Here is a 20,607-nt window from a genome sequence, read left to right as displayed (position 1 = left end):
TTCTTAACCAGTAATTTGTTTCAATGCACGGAGTTGTGAAGACATAAAGAAACTTTAGTATCGAATAAAATAAGTTTGACAAGTTTGTTCTTTGTTCAAGAAGAGGTTGAAGTAAAAGCGGAAAAAATTATTATACTAGGGAGCAGATATTAATTTTTGTATTGCCTTTTCTTGAGAGTTAGTTAATTAATTGCAGTTTTTATATGGAAGGAAATGAGACGTTGGCTTGTATATTATTGAAATGTATCAGATTGAGAACCTCTGGCACGCAATAATTTTACTACCCTCAATCTGTTATTCGCTATTGTACTGAAACGATCAAGGAAGGAAAGGAGAGGCATAATAGAGATCAAGAGGTATAATAGACCGACTGCTAAGGGAAGAGGAAAAAAGACCAATAGTATATTTGTATAGGCTTTGCTTGAAAGTCACGGTTGGGGGACGCCCATACAGTTGACCTGTGTCACCTAATTTGACGTTCAAAATCATTGTCACTGCGACAGATTTGTATTAGGTATAGTTAAAAGTATCAAATCATGACTTTTTTCTTCAGGCCTATTATAGAATGTCCTTTTTTACATCATCTAAACCGAAATTTTATTAGGCGTCATATAAAGTGAACAAAATTATATACATGCTACTTTTGTACAGATTTAATTTTATAAATTACTATATTATGACTTCTTCCGCTTGATATTTTTATTTAATTCGTCCTTTTGAATATTTTTAAAGTAATTTCCTCACAAAATGTTTTAGTCAAAGTTAACTTTTTGTTTTAAAATAAGATTTCTATTAAATATTGTATTAAATTGGCATTTTTATTAAACAACACAATCCGGTTCATAGGATTGAACAAACTGTTTTCTCAGTGTAAAAATTACTATAATTATACAACTGTTTTTAGAAATAATATACATTTGAGTCCATGATATTAATATGCATGCAATATATGGTAGTATAAATATAATTATCTTTTATTAATGTAAGTGTTGGACCAGTGTGAATGTTTCAATAAATTAAAAAATATGATTAAGAGAGAAAAAGAGGAAGAAGGAAAAGTAATAATAATAATTACATAGAGGGAAAGCGTTTATAAAAGTCGAAATAAACCAGCTCGACACCCTGCTGCGCGCCTAGAGTGCTCAATGGGGAACAACAGAGAACTTTAAACACGTTTCCCTTGAGACCACATTTTTTATTGAACTGGCCGGAAACACAATTCGCCCAAATTTTGACTTACTGACATCATTGCTATCCTTTTTTGTTATAAATAATTTTATTATTTACCCAATTTTATCTAAACAAACACACCATGTACAAATATTAACTCAACTAGGAGGCATTTTATTTCAAACCGGATACTATATATGTATATATTTACTAGCAAAAGAATATAAAAGGTGAATGACCCAATCGCTGCTGCACTGAACCAATTTCTGAGTTTCAGTAAAATAAAAACCGCTGGAAAGCTGACATTTTTGTGCATGTTTCTTGAACATTTTGCTTCCTCATGAAAGTTTTTTATTTTATAAATAATATAAAATAGATTTTTGCCATTTATTATTACAATTTTATACCCAAATATCACAAAAAGTTATTTTTATTAAAATCCCTAATTTTCAAAATATCAATAACTTCTTCATTTTAGGCAGAATTGAGTTCAAAAATAAATCCATCGATTCACTTTCGAAGTGTCTATACACTAGATACAAAATCTTTAAAATTAAATTTCAATTTAAACCAAAACACCACAAAAAGTAACTTTTCCCAAAATTTCAATTTTTTAAAATGTTAATAGCTTTGGCTAACATGGCTGAAAAATGTTTAATAACGTGTTAAAAAATGCAACTCGAAAAGCACTAGAAAATTAAATAAAATTTTTAAAAAATTAAAGGATTATTTTTATATATAGGTCTTGTTGTTTAGGAACATTTGTTTTTTAAATATTAGCAAAAAAGCTTTTTGAAAAATTTTAAAACACATGTAAAAGTAACATATAAAGTTTAACTATATTTTGGATTTTTAATTTCGCAAAAAAACGTTTTTGGTCATAACTTGAAAAAATGTTGGGACCTATGAATTTTTTCCTATATATATTGTTTTGTAGACTTTTCTCAAACTCATCGTTTGAGTCATCATTGAACGTTTTTCGTTTATATTAGCCGAAGATATGGAACTTTTAAAAATCTAAAATTTTGGAAAATAAGACATTTTTGAAAATTTTGTTGAAAAATGTTGAAGTTACTTTAAAAGTATCAGCATCAACTTGTAGAGCATTAAAAATGCCTCAATTGATCTATTTTTGAACCTGATTCGGTCAGAAATTTCGAAATTATTGGTATTTTAAAAACTAGAAATTGTGGTAATTTTCTTAACTTTCTTGTTTAAAAACTTCTGTGTAATTGAAGAGTTTTGTGCAGAAACCGCATAAGTTTATTTTTTTCGAAAATCCCTTTTTTATTGAAAATTTATCTTTAAATAAAGCTTTTCAATCTGGTAAAATATTACATATAAGTGACTAAACTCTAAACCCTTAAAAAAATTAAAATATCATTTCGTGCAGAAACAGCACAAGTCCATGATAAGTTTTATATTTACTTGTGATATTCTTGGAGTGTTTTAATAATTTATATTAAAAAGTTTATTATAAATAAAAAACACTCAAGGAAAGCAAAAAGTGATAGTGGTGACTAAATTATTTTAAAATTAGAAAATATTGAAAATTGGTTAAATTGATTCTTAAAACAATTCTATTATTTATAAAATGTTAATAAAAATGATCCAAATTTAATATTTTAAATAAATGTTATTAAATATTTAATAAAACTTTGATACTTTACTCGATTCAATAAATTTTCTTTGTTTTTCATTTCATTTTGTGCAGAAACAGGACAAGTCCAAATGTTAATTTTTTTTATTTCTTATATTAAGTAGATAATAAATTAATCATATTGGATTTTTTAACTTATAGGTTAATTCAGAAAATATGTTGAGAAAAATAAAATTACGAGTAACGCAGTACTCTTGGTAAAGGTTCGTAGACAACTGAAAAATCAAAGGGGAAAATAGGTAAAGAGACGTATATAGTCATTGCTCACACAGGCATACACCCACACAGTTAAGTTTCAGACCTAGAACGGCTGTACCGCAATAAAACAATATAAAAAATATCATTGTTAGATTTTTGGCACATCTGCAGTTTTTTCCTTTCCTATCACGCTTTTAGTTTATTTGCTTCTCAGGTCAAAAATACCAAAATTACAAACTTTCTCTTTTTGAAATCTACAAGATATTTTACTTTAACTGAAATATTCAACAAAACTATTATAACCATCTTATAGAATATATAAAAATACATTTTTTGGACAAAGATTTAATCATTTTTAACCCGTTTTATGACACAAAAAGAGAATTACAGAAATATGCAACATGGCAGCGGTTTTTTTTTAAACAAAAATTATTCTATAGATTTCCATCTATATAATATTTTGTTAATTGAATTTAACAGATAAAATAAAAAAAACTATAAAAACAATAGATAATTTTTGGGGTATTTAGTTTTTGTTTTATAATGAAAATTTTTAATTCTATAATTTTTTGATTAATTTCGATATTTTTCAATTTCAGAAATTCAAAATTGTATTGTTTTTTAACTAATCTCCCGATGAGTGTATAAGTGTGTTTCAACAATTCATTTTGACATAAATCTTTGAAAATATTATAACTAGCAAAATGTTTTTCTACCAGTTTATATGAATATGTATATAGGTTTCTTTGGGGACAACTTTTTGTAAAAGATATAACTGAACTAATTTTTGTAGCAGATCATTTTAAGCTCGGTATAAAAATGAACAGAAGAGAACTAATTTCCAGTTACTTAAAATAAATCTCGTCTGGATTGAATGTTAGAACTTTGTGTTTTTTTGTTTCAATCTTTAGAATATTAAAAAAAATGATAATTTTTAGTATATTTTTGATCTTTTATACCCACATGCACATTTATTATTAAATTTTAAATAATTGTGATAATTATTGCGCTTTCTTCAATTTGAAAATCTAATGTCAGATAAAAATGCATCGAATTAAAGAATCTTTATACACCAATTTAGAAATGTTTGTTGAAATAACTTGGACGCATCATCCAGTTGGTTAAAGGCAGCCAGCAGGACGATTATCGTTCGCACCAGGAGCTACCTGTGTTTGTCTGTGTTGCTTCTCCTTTCTATATTAGTGAACATTCTATAGTCTTCTTGGGTTTTCTTCTATTCACCGCTTTTCAATAGCGAAGCAAATAAGTATCTATATACAATTTGATGATCCTTATTTTACGATTTTATAAGTTCCTTCATTCATCTATATATACCCAACGGGAAGTTGCCAATGTTAACGATTGGTTCAATAATGGGCCATGCTTGGTGCCCAATGGTTTTTTCTTGGCAAAACAATTGGCAACCATCATTGGACCACCAATGGTTTAAACTTGGGATGATCACGCTACTGCCAATGATCGGTAGCCAAGCATCGGGCCAATATTATTTGCCAAGGAATTGCCAAGGAAACAAAATCGATTTTCAAAAGCTTGATTTTTTATTGGCAGCCAACAAAAAACCAAGGTTTTGAAAATTGATTTTTTTTAATTATTAATTAAAATTTATTTTTAAAAAATATATTTTTCAAAAATTTATTTAAAAAAAATATATTTTTTTAAATTAATAGAACATATTAATTTAATTTGTCACCTCTGGTAAAACAAAGATGAAAGACTGATAAATTCCCTCACTTTATATTTTACAGTGGAGGGATGACTGTGAATGTCTTTGCGAGAGAGAAGCAGGTACTTATATAGAGCCAGTGAGAAAGGTCACAAGCGAGAAGAAATCACTAGCATGCACTCTGGCGGCGCTTGTCGGAAGTGGCGCAACGTTGGTTGCCAAGCGCTGTGTCGATAACGTCAGGATATGCATGCGCGCCAGAAAACAGCTCCGACAAGCGCCGCCAGAGTGCATGCTAGTGATTTCTTCTCGCTTGTGACCTGTTTCACTGGCTCTATATAAGTACCTGCTCCTCTCTCGCAAAGACATTCACAGTTATCCCTCCACTGTAAAATATAAAGTGAGGGAATTTATCAGTCTTTCATCTTTGTTTTACCAGAGGTGACAAATTAAATTAATATGTTCTATTAATTTAAAAAAATATATATTTTTAAAAAATATGTTTTTTTTAAATAAATTTTTGAAAAATATATTTTTTAAAAATAAATTTTAATTAATAATTCAGAAAAATCAATTTTCAAAACCTTGGTTTTTTGTTGGCTGCCAATAAAAAATCAAGCTTTTAAAAATCGATTTTGTTTCCTTGGCAATTCCTTGGCAACTAATATTGGCCCGATGCTTGGCTACCGATCATTGGCAGTAGCGTGATCATCCCAAGTTTAAACCATTGGTGGTCCAATGATGGTTGCCATTAATGTTCCAATAATGGAACGGAGTTCGCCAAGCATGGTCCATTATTGAACCAATCGTTTACTTCCCATTGGGTATGTCAGGAAAAAAAATATAAGAATGAATTTATTATATAACTATTTATAATTTTAATAAATACTGTTTTTAATTAAAACATCTAAAAAATTTTTAAAATGTAAATTTCATTAAAACTTTTATTTCTAATTTCATTGAAAGTAACATTAAAGTTTTACCCATCACCCTTGCTTACCGCACTCATGGATCCTTTAGACCCAGACTACTTTTGTCTTCGTTTCTTAGAATATATTTACTCTTTTTTCAAAAGCCACTAAATCCCTTAATGTTAAAAAGTAAGAAAGTAATGAAAATTTTTTATAAACTCGACTACCATTTCATAAAAAACTTGAGTGTGGTTAGTAAGGGTTAAATAAAACAATAAAGAAATAGTTATTTGCTTAAAATTATGCGTCTCCAATTAAAAATTATTGTCGTTGATATACTTCTTGAAAAAGTTGTTGAAAAAATGTAGTGGCATTGTGAAAGAAAATCATGAAAATCTGGCACATGGTGTCTGTTCTTTAACATTACAAGAGAAAAGCATTCCCCTCCAAGGGAAAGTATTCGGGAAAACAGCTCAATGTGGTTTATACACCAAATCGCATTCGTGGTTCTCGTTTATCTCCAATGTGAAACGGCTGCGTCGAATATTTTCTTTTACTGTTCCGATATAAAACATTTGGTTAGAGAGAATAAACTTTTCAATTTAATGGAAACATTATTTATTAAACAAAAAATATATTTTACCAAAGTTTTAAATTATCTTTTTATTCGTGTCTATAATGAAAAGTAAGTTTTCAACTATTTCTACTATTTAATAATTAAAAAAGTTAAAGCAGTATGAAATTTGTAAAATACTGCAGTTTTGTGGATGTACTGCAGTACATAGTGTAGCAACACTTATTAGTTCAAATTGATGCAAAAGAAAATTATAAGAAAAGTAGAATGTTTTTTTGAACTTCACAAAAAGTGTCCATACTATATAATGATTGTATAATATAATAGAGATTTTGACTGTATTCATTTTAAACGCAACAAATTCCCCCTCGTTTCGACTGTAAGAAAATCTAACAGTTCAATCATTCTGGGGTTGAAATTTTAATTCAAAACTATTTGTGTTTAATGTAGGACGTCCAAACGTATTGAGTCATATAACATTATAGAATTATGCTTATGATTAATGTCGATATCATTCAATCAAATTCGGAATGCATCAGGGTATGAAATTTGTGGAGCGGAACCCAAAATACAGTAGAAAAGCTGCGCGCACTTTTATTTAGATGTTCGATGTTTCACTAACAAGAGGGAAATTGCATGAAATTCGTGTAACGTTTCAAAAAGAAGAGCTTAATTTGCACAAAGTAACGTGTGCCTGACCCTAAATTTGATTTACGACCCTGCGCTGAATCTGTTATTAATTAATGCGAAATTACTCTTCTAATTCTGTCGATTCTTGGATTAGTTAATGTTTTCGTTTGCTCATTAGATTAAGCGCAGTGTTAAGTGTTTATTTGTAATGAAGTAAATGAAGAGAAGAATGTACGTACATTTAGCAATAGTGTTAGCCAACTATTCAGCCAGCAACTGAAACAAGCATTTAGTGGGGGAACTGGCAAGCTCTTGTTTTATTCAGTTGGGATCATATATTACCAGTTTAAACACACAATGAAAGACGCTTAACAAGAAGATAACGTGAGATTGAAAGGACACGCCCATAACACGCTCCTTTCTCCGAAAAGCACGCAGCGTTGACCAATCTCGCGGCAGCCCCGCCCACTAACCATCATTCGTGCTTTAACCAATAGACCAATCCTCACCCCTTGGACTCACTGCTCGACTAATGCACCCACCTATCCCGTGCTTTCAGCCAGGCATGATCCAAAGCATGAAGCGGGAAGTCGATTCCACCACTAGAAGAGAGCAGACACTCTCCCCGGTTTCGTTCGTGCGGCGTATTAAACTCACTGTCAGCCGAAACCCATCGACGAAATTTCATTTCTTTTCCGAATCCTTCTCGTGTGTTAATTGCGGTTAATTGTGATGAAATGAGTGTGCTCCGCGCGTCATAGTTGACTGTAGTGTTTGCTGTCGCATGGATAAGGTTGCGTATTTTTATATGTGTCAAATGTGATGATCAGGTGAAGAAAAGACACTTTGGGTGAAAGAAGAAAACTGTGAATGTGACTCGTAGTTGCAAACTAAGTGAGCTTAAATGTGATAGATTCAAATTATGAGTGGTGCGAAATGGTGTGCTCCCTGACTATCGATAATAGCTTCTGTAAGAGAGGCGAAGTGGATTTGCATTTAGCATACGGTGCTGTGGTTATCGACGACAGCATCAACATAATGTCGTCATTGAGTGATGCCCACAGGCGAAACAGTAGTCACATGGACGGGGACAGAAGCTCCTCGGCAGGCTCTTCCTTGGGATCGTGTTCGCCACCGCCTCCCTCGAGTCACTCCCCACCTCCGTCGAGACCTCCTTGGTTACACGACTTCCATGCAGCGGCGTCACCCCATGTTCTTCAGTTTTTAAATCTCAGTGCCGCCGGGGGTGGCATGTTGAACAATCAACCCCTGGCGGCCCTGCATTCAATGGCGGAAAGGAGCCACCACCAGCAGCAGCACGCTGGGATCCAAATTACTGGTGTTTCCGGACAGTCCCAGGACCAAACGTCCCCAACCGAAAGCGGGAAACACAGTCCCGCCAATTCCATTACGTCCGTCGGCAGCAATCCACATGGCATCGACACTATTCTCTCGAGGCCCACTGCCACTCACTCGCAAAACTCTGTCCCAACTCCCCAAGGACTATCGACAACACCTCATCCTCCACATCTCGCTGCACCTCGTTATGCAATGCACACTGGATTTACAACTTCTACAGGTTTCTGTGAATTTCACATTTATTAGTGTCACTATTTATTTGCACACACAAATTTTATCTCCCACCTTCCGGGTCAAGTTTCTTCAATTTATTTTAGGTTTTGAGTTGCCAGACAACCCATTTTTATATTCTTTATATACTGTACAAAAGTGATGGTGGGTTTTACACATATTGCCAAATGAATTTTTCAGCATCAACCAAACGGAAAAGCTATTCGTTTAATTAATTATCTAAAAATCTGTCATCTTCTGTGACAGTTTGTAACATTTGTTATGGTATCTGCTTGTAGTGGAGGAGAATTGGTGAAATGAATATGTTTTTCTTTACAATGGTAAAACATCAGTTTTGCTTATAGGTATACTGTTTTCTTTAAGGTATCAAATTGATATCAAAATTTGAAGATCAACTTACTATTTGATTCAAATATTATTGCTATCAATTCGTTATACAATTGAAGCTCCGGATCTTAAATACCATTTAGGGACAGTTTCTCCAACTCCGATTAAAAGTTAATTAATCATTAAAGTAAATTTAACTTAACCACTCATGATTAGTCGGTTAAGGATTTAATCATTGATTAACTTTTAATCGGTGTTGGTGAAACTGGCCCTTAAACACGGAGAGAAACCATCTTTAGTGTTATAAATACGGACAGCTATCTAGATAGTAACAGTTACCATTAAGATTATGCAGAGTAACATCTTGATAGTACGGGGTAGCATAACTATTTTTTGTAACATCTTTCATGATAGCCAGTAACATAATGATAGTACCCTGTAACATCCTCTTTTTAACATCAACATCTTACTATCCACTTCTCTCAGTGAATCAATGCTATAGCATTGATTCACATATACAAGTATACCCTTTTAAGATTTGAAGCCTAATAAATTTAATACTTTTAGGGATAACTATTCTTTACTTTAAATCAGTGGAATTTCACTGTCAATCAATAAACTTTATTACTCCTTCTAATTGTTCTTTTTAGTGGACAATCTTTCGTTGCTTTCATATGTGAAGTATGACTGATTTTCAGTCAAATATTTACTGATTGAAAGTAAAATTTAACTGAATGGTTTCGTGAACTATACACAATTCACTATTCCGCATCAGTATATTTCACTGATTTCACTTTAGAGTGTTAATTTTTAAAATCAATTCATTTATTCATATATAATACACAATTCATTTTGAAGAAGAACTTTAAAGAGTGCAATTTTTAACGTAAGTTTGATATTAATAAATTAAATTTAAAAGGTTAAAAAATTGAAGTAATGGAGAAGAAATTTGTATGTAATATCTAACGCTTTACAACCCAATCAATTATATATGACCAATGTGAAATCCTATAAAAAGACGTTTATTAAAGCACATTTTATGTCCAATCACTGATAATAAATGTAGCATATCTTTTGTCTTTCTTCGTATAATTGTTAGAGTTGTCCTCATTTTGGGACCTTTGGATTTTGCTTCTTAGGGTTTATAAGGTTCCAAATAAATAAAAATTATTCGAAAACTTTGAAGCTGTTATTTTAATATTAACCGACGTTGCCAAGCGATTTAAATTTCCGCATTTAAAAAACATGGGGTTTTTGACACTAAAAGATTAATTTCTTTATTCCGGTCAAAGTAATTGATCAAAAAAATTGAAACTCAACAATAACCTTATATATAGTACATTGGTTTACGTTAACTATATACTTAACGTAACAATTAGAATGAAATGCGAAAATTAATTATACTAAAAGAATGGCGTTATTCTAAGGTTGAAGTTTGGCGAGTTTCAAATTTTTTGAAGTTTGAGACGAAATAGCAAACATTTGTCAACTTAAAATTGTACTTTTTCCCAATTGCAGAAATTATCTTTGATTTATAGGTCTTTATTCAATTTTCAAAAAGCAAATACCGCGCGTGAATAAGGAATAAAAATTTCAATACTCAAACCCTTTTTAACTTATTGCGTATATAAGGGTGATTAAAATTAAAATGTCATTTTTCATCCTATTAACTTTGATTTTTCGGTGTTGAAATTTAAACTTATCGATATACTTTTTTTGGTTGATTAATTAATTTAATTTTCAGTTAAATAGGTGAAAAACGACAGGCAAAAATTATAAGAAATTTTCTGTTTCCGTTTATTCTTTTCTCAAATAAATTATTCGTACTTTATCGAATCGTAATTATCGGCATAAAAAAATTAAATTTGGCATAAATTTATTAAAAATAAAATAACAAAATGCAAGAAACAGAATTTTGAGGGGACACAACTGACACTTTTTTCACTTCTCAATTTCGAAATAGAAAAACTCTATTATTATTAGTTCAAATCGTTTTGTTTTTTAAAGTGCGTGTAATAACTGAAACTATGTGATACAAAAATAATCAAAAAATTTTAATAATATGTATATTATTTTTTGATAGGGACATCACTGACATGTGCTCGACAAAATGCTACTTGCTTTCTGCCACCATACCGTAAAAACGATTTTAAAAGTTAGTAATACAAATTGAAATAAATATAAAATTTTCTTTAAATCATAATGTCAACATACGGGTTATAATCCGCTTATTTAAAAAATCACAAAGTGAAAAAATGCACCCTTGACGTTATCTTCAAAAAATAATTCAATACTTAATTTGTGATAATTAAACAGTTTTGTTCAATTTTAAACTAAAAAATCCTGAAAAATATCTCACTTGCAAAGCTTATATGTTCGCACTGAAATCGAGGATTTCATACAAGCAATAAACTTTTGAAAATTGTTCCTCTTATATCGCTTAAATTATTTTATAAACAAAAATTATTTTTTTATATACATCATCGTCCTTTTATACTGAGTTCTTAGTTCCCCATTGGGTAAAAACAAATAGAATCATTTGAGCCGCACATATTTGTAATATTTTCAATTACAACCTATAGCTGTAACAGGAGACAATGCATATTTGCATTAATAGTCAAATAAAAACCGGATAAAATCATTCTAAATGTTTTATTGATAGCGCCCTGATTCAAACCGGTCAGATGTATAAATACATAATTATACACCTATTATACTTATAACAAGTTCCGTATATATTAGAAGCCATGCAGATGTAATGTAATCCGCATAATACTATTAAAATTTTTATTATATCTTTTCTTTCTTAGCTCTCTGATGAAATCTGTTTAAATACACACAAAACCCGCAAGTGTAATTTGGTTATCAAATAATGGACGGATAGGGCCGTTTTATCGAAAATATATATTTCTTTCTTTTTGGACAGGTCCTTTCTAAGTGCGTTCAAGACAAATATATACTTTATTATTTAACAAGGGGTAATGGTTCTTGAATTCGTGATTTCGATTTGTTTGCGTTTTGCGGTATAAGCTCGAGTGCTACTCTCAATAAGCGGCTGTTATGCGACGCACGCGGTTGTTATCAAAGGCGCGCTTCTGTTGTATAGCTACTACTCTCTAAATATGAATTGGTAGAAAGTTACTAATGAAATGATGAAAAGTCATTCACCAAATGATTTGCTAGTAATTTTACTAGCACTTAGTGATATTATTCTAAGTGTTATAGTAAAATTTTATTAACAATTGGTAGAACTGTTTTATTAAAAGTCGATAAACAGTTTCACAAATTAGTGAAATTCTACTTAAAAATTAAGATCTACTGACAAATGGTGAAATTTTACTATACTTGTAGTAGATTTCTAGAAATTCGGATTTAGAGATATTCATCAAACTGTAAAATAAATTTCAAATTAAAATTTTTGAAAGTATTAAAAATAAAAAAAACAATACAGGTCTGTGTTATTAGCCTAATTCGTGATTCGTTTAAACATAAAAAATGTTGAACGCTTAATATAACTGGTACAATTTATAGAATTATAACTTTGATGAAAATTTTTAAAAAGAATGAAAAAATGAAAAAATTTCTTTTAAACTTACTTCACTATTTAGCTATACATCAAAATTTTTACTGCGAAATTATAGCACATACTTGGTAAATTTCCATTAAAAACCTCACGTAAACTTTCTGAAGAACGTTGTGATACTCGGATGTGCGTCATGATGAATCATAAACGATGTTTGGCGTTTGACTCTTTGTCATTGAACGAAGGGTGTTTTATTTGAGTGGATACGAGAGTAATTTTAGTGTTATGTCAGAATCAAGAAAAACAAAAGTAAGGTGTTACAATATTAGTAATTTGAAAATAGAATTCTGCATAAATTTTCGCACTAAAAATATTGAAGCATCACTTATAGCATTTTAACATTTTAAACACAACTTGAAAGGGAAACGTTGAGATGCTGTTCCACCAATTATCATTTATCATCTGCTGTCATTTTGCGGTCATTTTTTAACAGAAAAGAAAAAAAACAGTACGAAAGCGAACACACGTAATGTACTGGGCAACCTTCGCCAAAGATATAGATGCTGACAGATGACGACAGCTATGTGACCATCGACTCGCATCTCGACGTTTACCTTCCCCATTCTAGACTCTACTTTAATGGCAACAGAACAGATGCTTACTCTACACATGAAAATACGTGGTCTCAATTATTGGCGACTAAACATAAACGAAAGAATATATATCCACTGGGGTTTTCTCATTTCTTTTAATTTTAGCTAATGTGCATTACTATCTTTACATAAATTATTACGATAATATAATTTTTTAAATTAGATTTTTAATTTTTAATAAAATTCTTTTTGATAAATTATTATAAATACGTAAAAATCTTCTTCAATGAAAGTAATATCTTTTTTTTGCTTATAGAATTTTGGGAAATCTGCCTACATATACCTTGGATTCCACACTTCAAGGTTATGTAGGGTTGGTATAATAAAAAAGAAAATATAAAACAAAATTTACAAGGTTCACTTAAACCAGTTTACTCGAACGTTTTTCGGGTCGCTGATTACGTATCTGAAATTACATTTCAAAAATTCATAATAGCTGATTCAATATGGCGGACAAGTTTTGTAAAGATTCATCGGATTCATTCGTAATTTATTTCTCGTGGGTTTTTAGGGTTACTGATTACGAATTTGATGTCACATTTCAAACCCAACCGTCAAAAAATGAATTACTAATGAATTCGATAAATTTTTACAAAACTGGTCAGCCATATTAAATCCGCCATTATGAAATTTTGAAATCTGATTTGTAATCAGACACTAAAAACCACTAAGTAAATATTTAATATTAAAATTCAAAATTGCGTATCTTCTATATTATTAATTTTCAAAAAATAATTAAAATACGTAGTTAAAAAATTGTATAAAAAATGAAATTTGAATGCTTATATTTTTTAAACACAATATTTTCAACAACAGTAAAAAGATTACGATTTCAGATAACGATTCAACAAGTAAAATGAACTATTGTTAGTTATAAATTTGGATAAAAATTGTAATTTTTTTCTGAAGCTTGAAAAAAATATGAAATGTTAAAAATAACATTATTTGTAAAAATATTTTAACTAAATATAAATGTTTTCTTAACCCTTTATAACTAAATCATTCAAAGTCTGATCAAATTAATTTTAATTATATTTTTATTTGTTGTAAAAACAATTTCAAGAATATTTTTTAAGTTTTAAGGTTATATGTATGGTGTCACCATCCTCCTTAAGAAAGGAGAGATTCTCGAATGCAACACTACATTGAGGCACATTTACTTTTTAATTTTATTTGCGTTATTTATTGTTATTTATTGTTTTTAGGTCACTGAATGTTACTTAATAAATCTATGGTCGTTATGGTCGTTATTAAAAAAATCTAAAATCACGGATATAAATTTGTTTGCAGTAAGATTTTAAAATAAAACTTTGTCATCTTTTCAGTTTAATTAAAGTTTAAACTTTGAAGTATTTTTTTGCTCTTTTTTTGGAAAACACGTGAATAAACCAAACGTGTATATTTAATTTTCAAAATAAATTAATTTTTTAAATAATAGAGGAGCCGGTAAAAAGAACTCGCCGAGCGCTCGAACGTATGCGCTAATACCAGTCGGGTAGCAGTGACAGGCCCAGTGGCGCTCACTGCTCCCCGACTGATATTAAAGAATACGTTCGCGCGCTCGGCGAGTTCTTCCCGACTCCTCAATTTGATTACAATTTAAAATAATAATTTTTAATTGTTTACAAATTTTCAAAATATAATATTACCTGATTTATTTATCCATTACACCAGTCTCCATTCTCTCGTGTTCTATAAATTCTGTGCGTTGCTTCCTGAACTAGTATCTGATTCTACATTCTTGGCAGGCTTTACACCAGTCTCTTTTACAGTTTTTGTTTTTTAAGCTTATCATCTTTAATTATAAAATTTTTATTCGTTCCGGCAATTAAAATGTCCTCCAACATACTCGGATTAAGATTTTCTCTCAGGGTTGAAAAAATAAATCTCATTCCTGAGAACAAGCTTTTGACGCTGACCTGCGTCATGGGAGCAGCGTGAACAATTGTCGATAATTTATACAATTCTGGGGACATCGTTTTGCGACTTTCCCAGAATTGTAAGACTTCTAAATCTCCATTAGATGCAGAAGTTTTTTCAAAATCGTTTAATATTTGGTCCAAAGTGGAGAAGTTGTTCGCCAATCGTTTCTGTCTCTCTGACTCCTTCTTCTTTCTCTCTTGGTCCAAAATGTCTACGTCATTATCCTCAATCATTAACTGAAAAATATAAAATATCATGAATTTCATACAATAAAAAAATATTACTTGACTTAACAGGAAAGGGAAGAAAACAATAAATAACAATAAATAGCGCAAATAAAATTAATAAGTAAGTGTGACTTCGTGTACCACTCTATTAGTGCAAGTAGAATGCGCAACCATGCATTTCATTAAGATCGTTCAACTGGACATTTGATACAGAGTAGTTTCATTTAGAACAACCTGAAGTTTATTGTTTACTTATTTTGATACAGAACTCAAAATGATAAACAGAAAATATGAATTCAAGTTTTTTCTGTCAATTACATATGATAGTTTGAAATCTCATACTTATTGCACACGAACGCTGCGAACTCCGCAATACCTACGTGACAACAAACCTTGCTGTTGTAAGCAGACTTTAAGGTTTAATTGTCTCACTTAGCGGCGAGAAACTTCCTGCCATCACTCACAACGAATTAATGTTTGACCGCGAGTTCCAGTTTGAATCTCTTGGGCCATATCCATTGTGTAGGTTTTCGGTCTCAAGTTTTCAACAGTCATTGTACGATTACGCACAATTACCCTCGTGTACACATCTGCGTCTCAAAGTTGATCTGCTTCTCGCGAGACGACTTAGCAGCACCGTGCTCTCGCATGTACGGTTCGTCAAGTCAGGTGAACCTGACTCTCAAGATCCTCCTTCGTTCATCACAACGACTGATCTTCTGCATTCTTTGGCTACCGATTTCGAAGATTGTAATACTGTCCATGATGATTCTTTTCTCTTTCCCAGATAATCAAAATTGAAGTGAAAGTGTCTTCATGGGATTGTAATGCGTCAACGTACCATTGTAACATAGTCTACAAAATTTAATAAGCCACTTTTTATTTCATCTGTTTAAAGTCTTTTCGAACGAATCCTTGATTCCGTGCTGAGCAAGGGTTACAAACCGAGGTGAAAGTAATGTTTTCTAATGGAATACCGTGCCTAGTTCCTCAAGTCGCCTTTTCAATAACAATGAAGACACATCTCATCGAAGGAATGTCTAAACCACAGTCTGCTACATATAGAATAGACGGAAGTAGGCCTTGGATTTATCTGATGACATACTCAGTCACCCACGTACAGCTGATCTTATTGCTAAGTCGACTCAATTTAAAGATTCGACTGTTACATTACCTAAGACCATCGGGTAGTATAACTTTTTGCGTAGAGCAAAAAATCGCTGTTGCGCCTTTAGTAGTGTTCTGTTAATTAAGATGAGATATCCCCCTACCAAGTAAAGTGTCTTTCTTTTAATTTCCTTGACCAGTTAACCATATCTCTAAAAATCTTCATTCATCAAGATAGCAATTGTTGGACACCAATTTCGAATTTCGCCATAATATCCATGGGTTGTCTTTTTCTTTCTTCCAGATGGCCGAGAACCTAGTGTGAAGCTTTTGTCAATATTTATTGACATTCTACAACTGGAAAGAAAATTGCTGACTACAACCGACGTAGCAAACTGTGAGCGGGACATAGAACGATCTCATATAATCCATATATTCCATATGCGAGTGCCAATCTTCTTGCGAGAAGTTTATTAAATCCTCTTACAATAAGTGATGGTTCCCAGTAAAAAGAAAAGTATTCAGAATAGAGAAAAAGTATTGGTGGAGACGTTCGGTGAATGCGTTTTCGCGACAAAACCGTATTGATGGGTTACGGTGAATACATTTTGCTTACCGTGAATACTTTTTCTTTAAACTCTCGATTTCAAGATTCCTAAGCAAAGTTGAGAATATTTATAAAGAGCGTAAGTGACCTGAAGTATAAAAATGACGATTGCGAGAAGGAAATAAGAAATTTTGAGAAAAAACGAAAAATTAAATGTGACAAACCTACAACGTATGATGATGAAAAGGAACTTTGACGATACCGACAGAAACTTGAGAAATCCAAGTAAATGTATGTGAAACAGTAAGTTTCGTCGGTAACGTCAAAGTTCCTTTTAATCATCATACGTTGTAGGCACAGAAAGCATATGGTAATTGATCAACATTTGACAATCTGTTTGTCATATTTAATTTTTCGTTTTTTCTCAAAATTTCTTATTTCCTTCTCACAATAGTCATTTTCATACTTCAGATCACTTAAGCTCTTTATAAATATTCTCAACTTTGCTTAGGAATCTTTAAATCGAAAGTTTAAAAAAAAGTATTCACGGTAAGCAAAATGTATTTACCGTAACCCACCAATACGGTTTTGTCGCGAAAACGCATTCACCGAACGTCTCCACCAATACTTTTTCTCTATTCTGAATACTTTTCTTTTTACTGGGTTCTTAAAGAGTTAAAGGTGAATTCTATAAGTGGTCTATATTTTTCAGGCCCATCCTTTTAATTCTTCTTTGGAAAGAAAATCTTTTGCGACGTATTATGCAGGTATTGCGGCAATTCCTCGCAACATATGAGGAGGTTGAACGAACATTGCAAGACAACCCTTGAAAAAGTCCTAAGGCCCTTATCTATGATTCTCTAGATCGGCGGCAATACTTGGTTCCGCTGGATCAGAGGACCTAACACAAGAGTTATCCGAAGCTTAAAATTGTTTCAAGAATGGCCTTAACAGTCGAATGCACGATGTAACGAAAGCAAATCTAATACCTAACCCCTAAACTACACCGACCTAACTGAAAATCTGAAAATGAATATTTTTAGTTTACGTTACATACACGCATGGAAAGGGTTAGATGAATCAGTGAACATTTAACTGCAACAACAAACTTGGTTAGTTGAAATGGGGACAATTGAACATCCCAATTTTAGAACTCGGTCTGCGCACGGACGCACACTCTAATACCAATCAAGTAGCAGTGAGCGCATCTGGGAAACAAAAGAAACTATTTTCATAGTAGATGATGAATAATTTTTAAAACTCTAAGAGAAAAGCTGTTAATGCCTTTTTATAAAGATCTAAAAAGAAGATTTTCATAGTAGACGATGAATAATTTAAAAAACTACGAGAAAAAAAGTTATTTCAAAATTTTCTCATAGTGAACTGGTTCGCTGCCTTTGCAAACATCTTAGCTGTGATAGCTAACTTTCCGAGATTTCAGGTTTTCCCAAAAGACGACGTTCTGTATTTAAGGCAGTAGTCTCCTTTATAGGCTTAAAAAATCGACTTTTTTCGTCTTAAATCTATTCCAAAACTATCGAAGAATATGTCTTTAAAAATTTAGAGGACAATTCGACATATTTTCGAAGGTAGAACAGATTTTGTGACCGACCGTCGAGAACGTGAGAATGCTCGGGCAGACCCCAGCGCGCGCACATAACGCGGGAGAACCGGCGCGCATCATTTTCGAGAATTTTGAGCAACTAGTCTCGCGCAGCTCGACCATCAGAAAGCCTCCGCCAAAATGAGTTCTTCGAAGAAGAGGAAGGATTGCTGTATGGTCCAGGAATAGCTGATTAAAATTTAATTAGTGTAAGTATCCAAAAACTTATATTTTTTGGACCAAAAACTTTAAAGCGCGTTTTCTCGAATTTTCATTTTTCACACGTCATAGAAAACGGTGCCGGCGATAGCATAAAGAATATTTGTCCGATCGACAAAAATCAAAGTGATCTAGCTTCAGTATTAAATTATCTTCTATTTGAACTAAAATAGTTGGACAAAAGCATTATTTAAACTTCTTCTTTTGCAACTTAAAGTGATTTTTTTTCAAACTTCGAAAAAATTTGGAATTTTATAACTTCTTTGAAATAAATTTAGTATTTTTTTAGTTTCAAATAAAAAAGAAACTTATAAAAATTTTTAAAAATTTTGGTTTGACTGTTTCAGATGCATCGCACGACCTCCATCACCGGCACCGATTTGCAAGTGCAGACTGAAGGCGCTCCACAAAAATTGTTATAACTTAGAAGAATTTTAATATTTTTTAATAATAAGAATTGTTTTTTTAAGCTGAAATATAGTAGAATATAATCTAAAAATTTCGTTTACCGCAATCATTTCCTTACCTTTCAAAAAAATTGCTGAAAAAACGCTTTTTTCGGCTTCTAAAGGAGACTACTGCCTTAATAAGATCTTGCAATATTCTAGATGCTAAATTTTAATTAAATTTTAAATTTCAGTTCAAATAAAAAAGAGTTACGTTAAATAACTAAAAAAGTAAAGTTTAGATAAATTATTTAAAATAAACTTTGACCATTTTCATTACAAAAAAAAATTTCTGTTAGGTGCCAACGCAACACCGAAAATTACAGACACTAAGAAATAAAAAATTAAAATAATAATTCCACAATTAAATAAAATTTTGCAATTAATTTTAACGATTGTTTTTAACGTTTCGAATTTATTTTATATATGCGACAGAAGATTATACGTCACATTTTATTTACTCTGTTATCATTGATTATATATTGATATAATACTTTAACCTTAAAATCACTGATATTTTATCTTTCCATATGTCTTTTTATGTACACTAATAAAAATTGTATGCTTTCATTTCTTTAATAATAATTGTTTTTAAATATTTTTTGTTACTTTTTTCTACAGCTTTCATTAATCTACAATACGTATAATAAAGAAGAAATAAAAAATAAAGAAAGGGTCCGTTGGATTTCACTGAGAATCGGTAAAATTTCACTGAATTGAAATTTTTACTGATTCTATAATCTAGAAAGTGTAAGGGATTAAGAAATATATTTATCACTATAAAATTTGGATCAAGTTGAACTTATCTGTTTCAAGATCTGACTTGGAGGTTCGAGAAAGAAGGGACCTTAGCAAGGTTTTAAGTTCAAAAATTATTTTATCTCGATTTTGTTCGCAATATTTTATCACCCAACAATTTTTAAAAGATATTAACAAAAAACGTTATTACTACCTACTAAGAATAGTGATTCGACAGCACTACGTCTAAAACTAGTCTTCTGAAGAGACATGCAAATTAGTAAAAATTTGCATATGAGGACGCATCTGTCTGATCAAATAGTGAGGACACGTGGTGCGGATAAAGTGTCACGTGTGCGGACTACATGTCTAGCATTGTGCGTGCAATTTGCTTGGTTACGAAAGTAATTTATCAGATTCAAATAACCAACTACTTGTCAATTACTAGATAGAGATTTTTTTATATCACAAAATGATTATTTGAAAAGCAAATATACAATGATTGTTTATTTTCTGTGAATGCATAATATCTCGAGAATATTGTGTTAAAATTTCAAGTCAATCGGATCAAAATTGATGGACTTATATAACAGTATTTGAGCGTCCGATATAGTTTTTCGGGTCGTTGAATTCCAATTCGAGGTCAGTTTTTCAAAATTAAAAATTGCAGATTCAATATGACGACCTAATATGGCGGGTAATTTTTAAATTATCTTCGATTCGAATTTTCTGTTGTCGAGTCGATTAATGTTCGGTTCGACTCAATTAAGTGCACACCTCTAATAAATTTTTTAGTTTTTGTAGTTGTCATTTTTGTTTCGTCATTTGGAATGTGAAATTTCACTTTAAATTCAGATTCAGAGACCCCAAAAACTTT

General features: G+C 31.3%; 1 protein-coding gene across 2 annotated transcripts in view; it reads left to right on the top strand.

Annotated features, from left to right (window-relative positions):
* Positions 1-7,382: 7,382 nt before the first annotated feature.
* Positions 7,383-20,607, top strand: part of LOC122512339 (homeobox protein Nkx-6.2-like) — a 55,597-nt gene continuing 42,372 nt past the window's right edge. For both annotated transcript variants that reach the window (XR_006302614.1, XM_043628114.1), the window contains exon 1: positions 7,383-8,406. Coding sequence is in view for 1 of the 2 variants with exons in the window: in XM_043628114.1 (XP_043484049.1) it covers positions 7,764-8,406 (643 nt within the window). In the remaining variant the exon portion in view is untranslated. The remainder of the gene's footprint in view (positions 8,407-20,607) is intronic.

Source organism: Leptopilina heterotoma, unplaced genomic scaffold (assembly GCF_015476425.1).
Source record: "Leptopilina heterotoma isolate Lh14 unplaced genomic scaffold, ASM1547642v1 Lhet_97, whole genome shotgun sequence".
Taxonomy (NCBI): Eukaryota; Metazoa; Arthropoda; class Insecta; order Hymenoptera; family Figitidae; genus Leptopilina; species Leptopilina heterotoma.
Note: the sequence above shows the minus strand (reverse complement) of the source record. Positions and strands in the feature narration are given on the sequence as shown.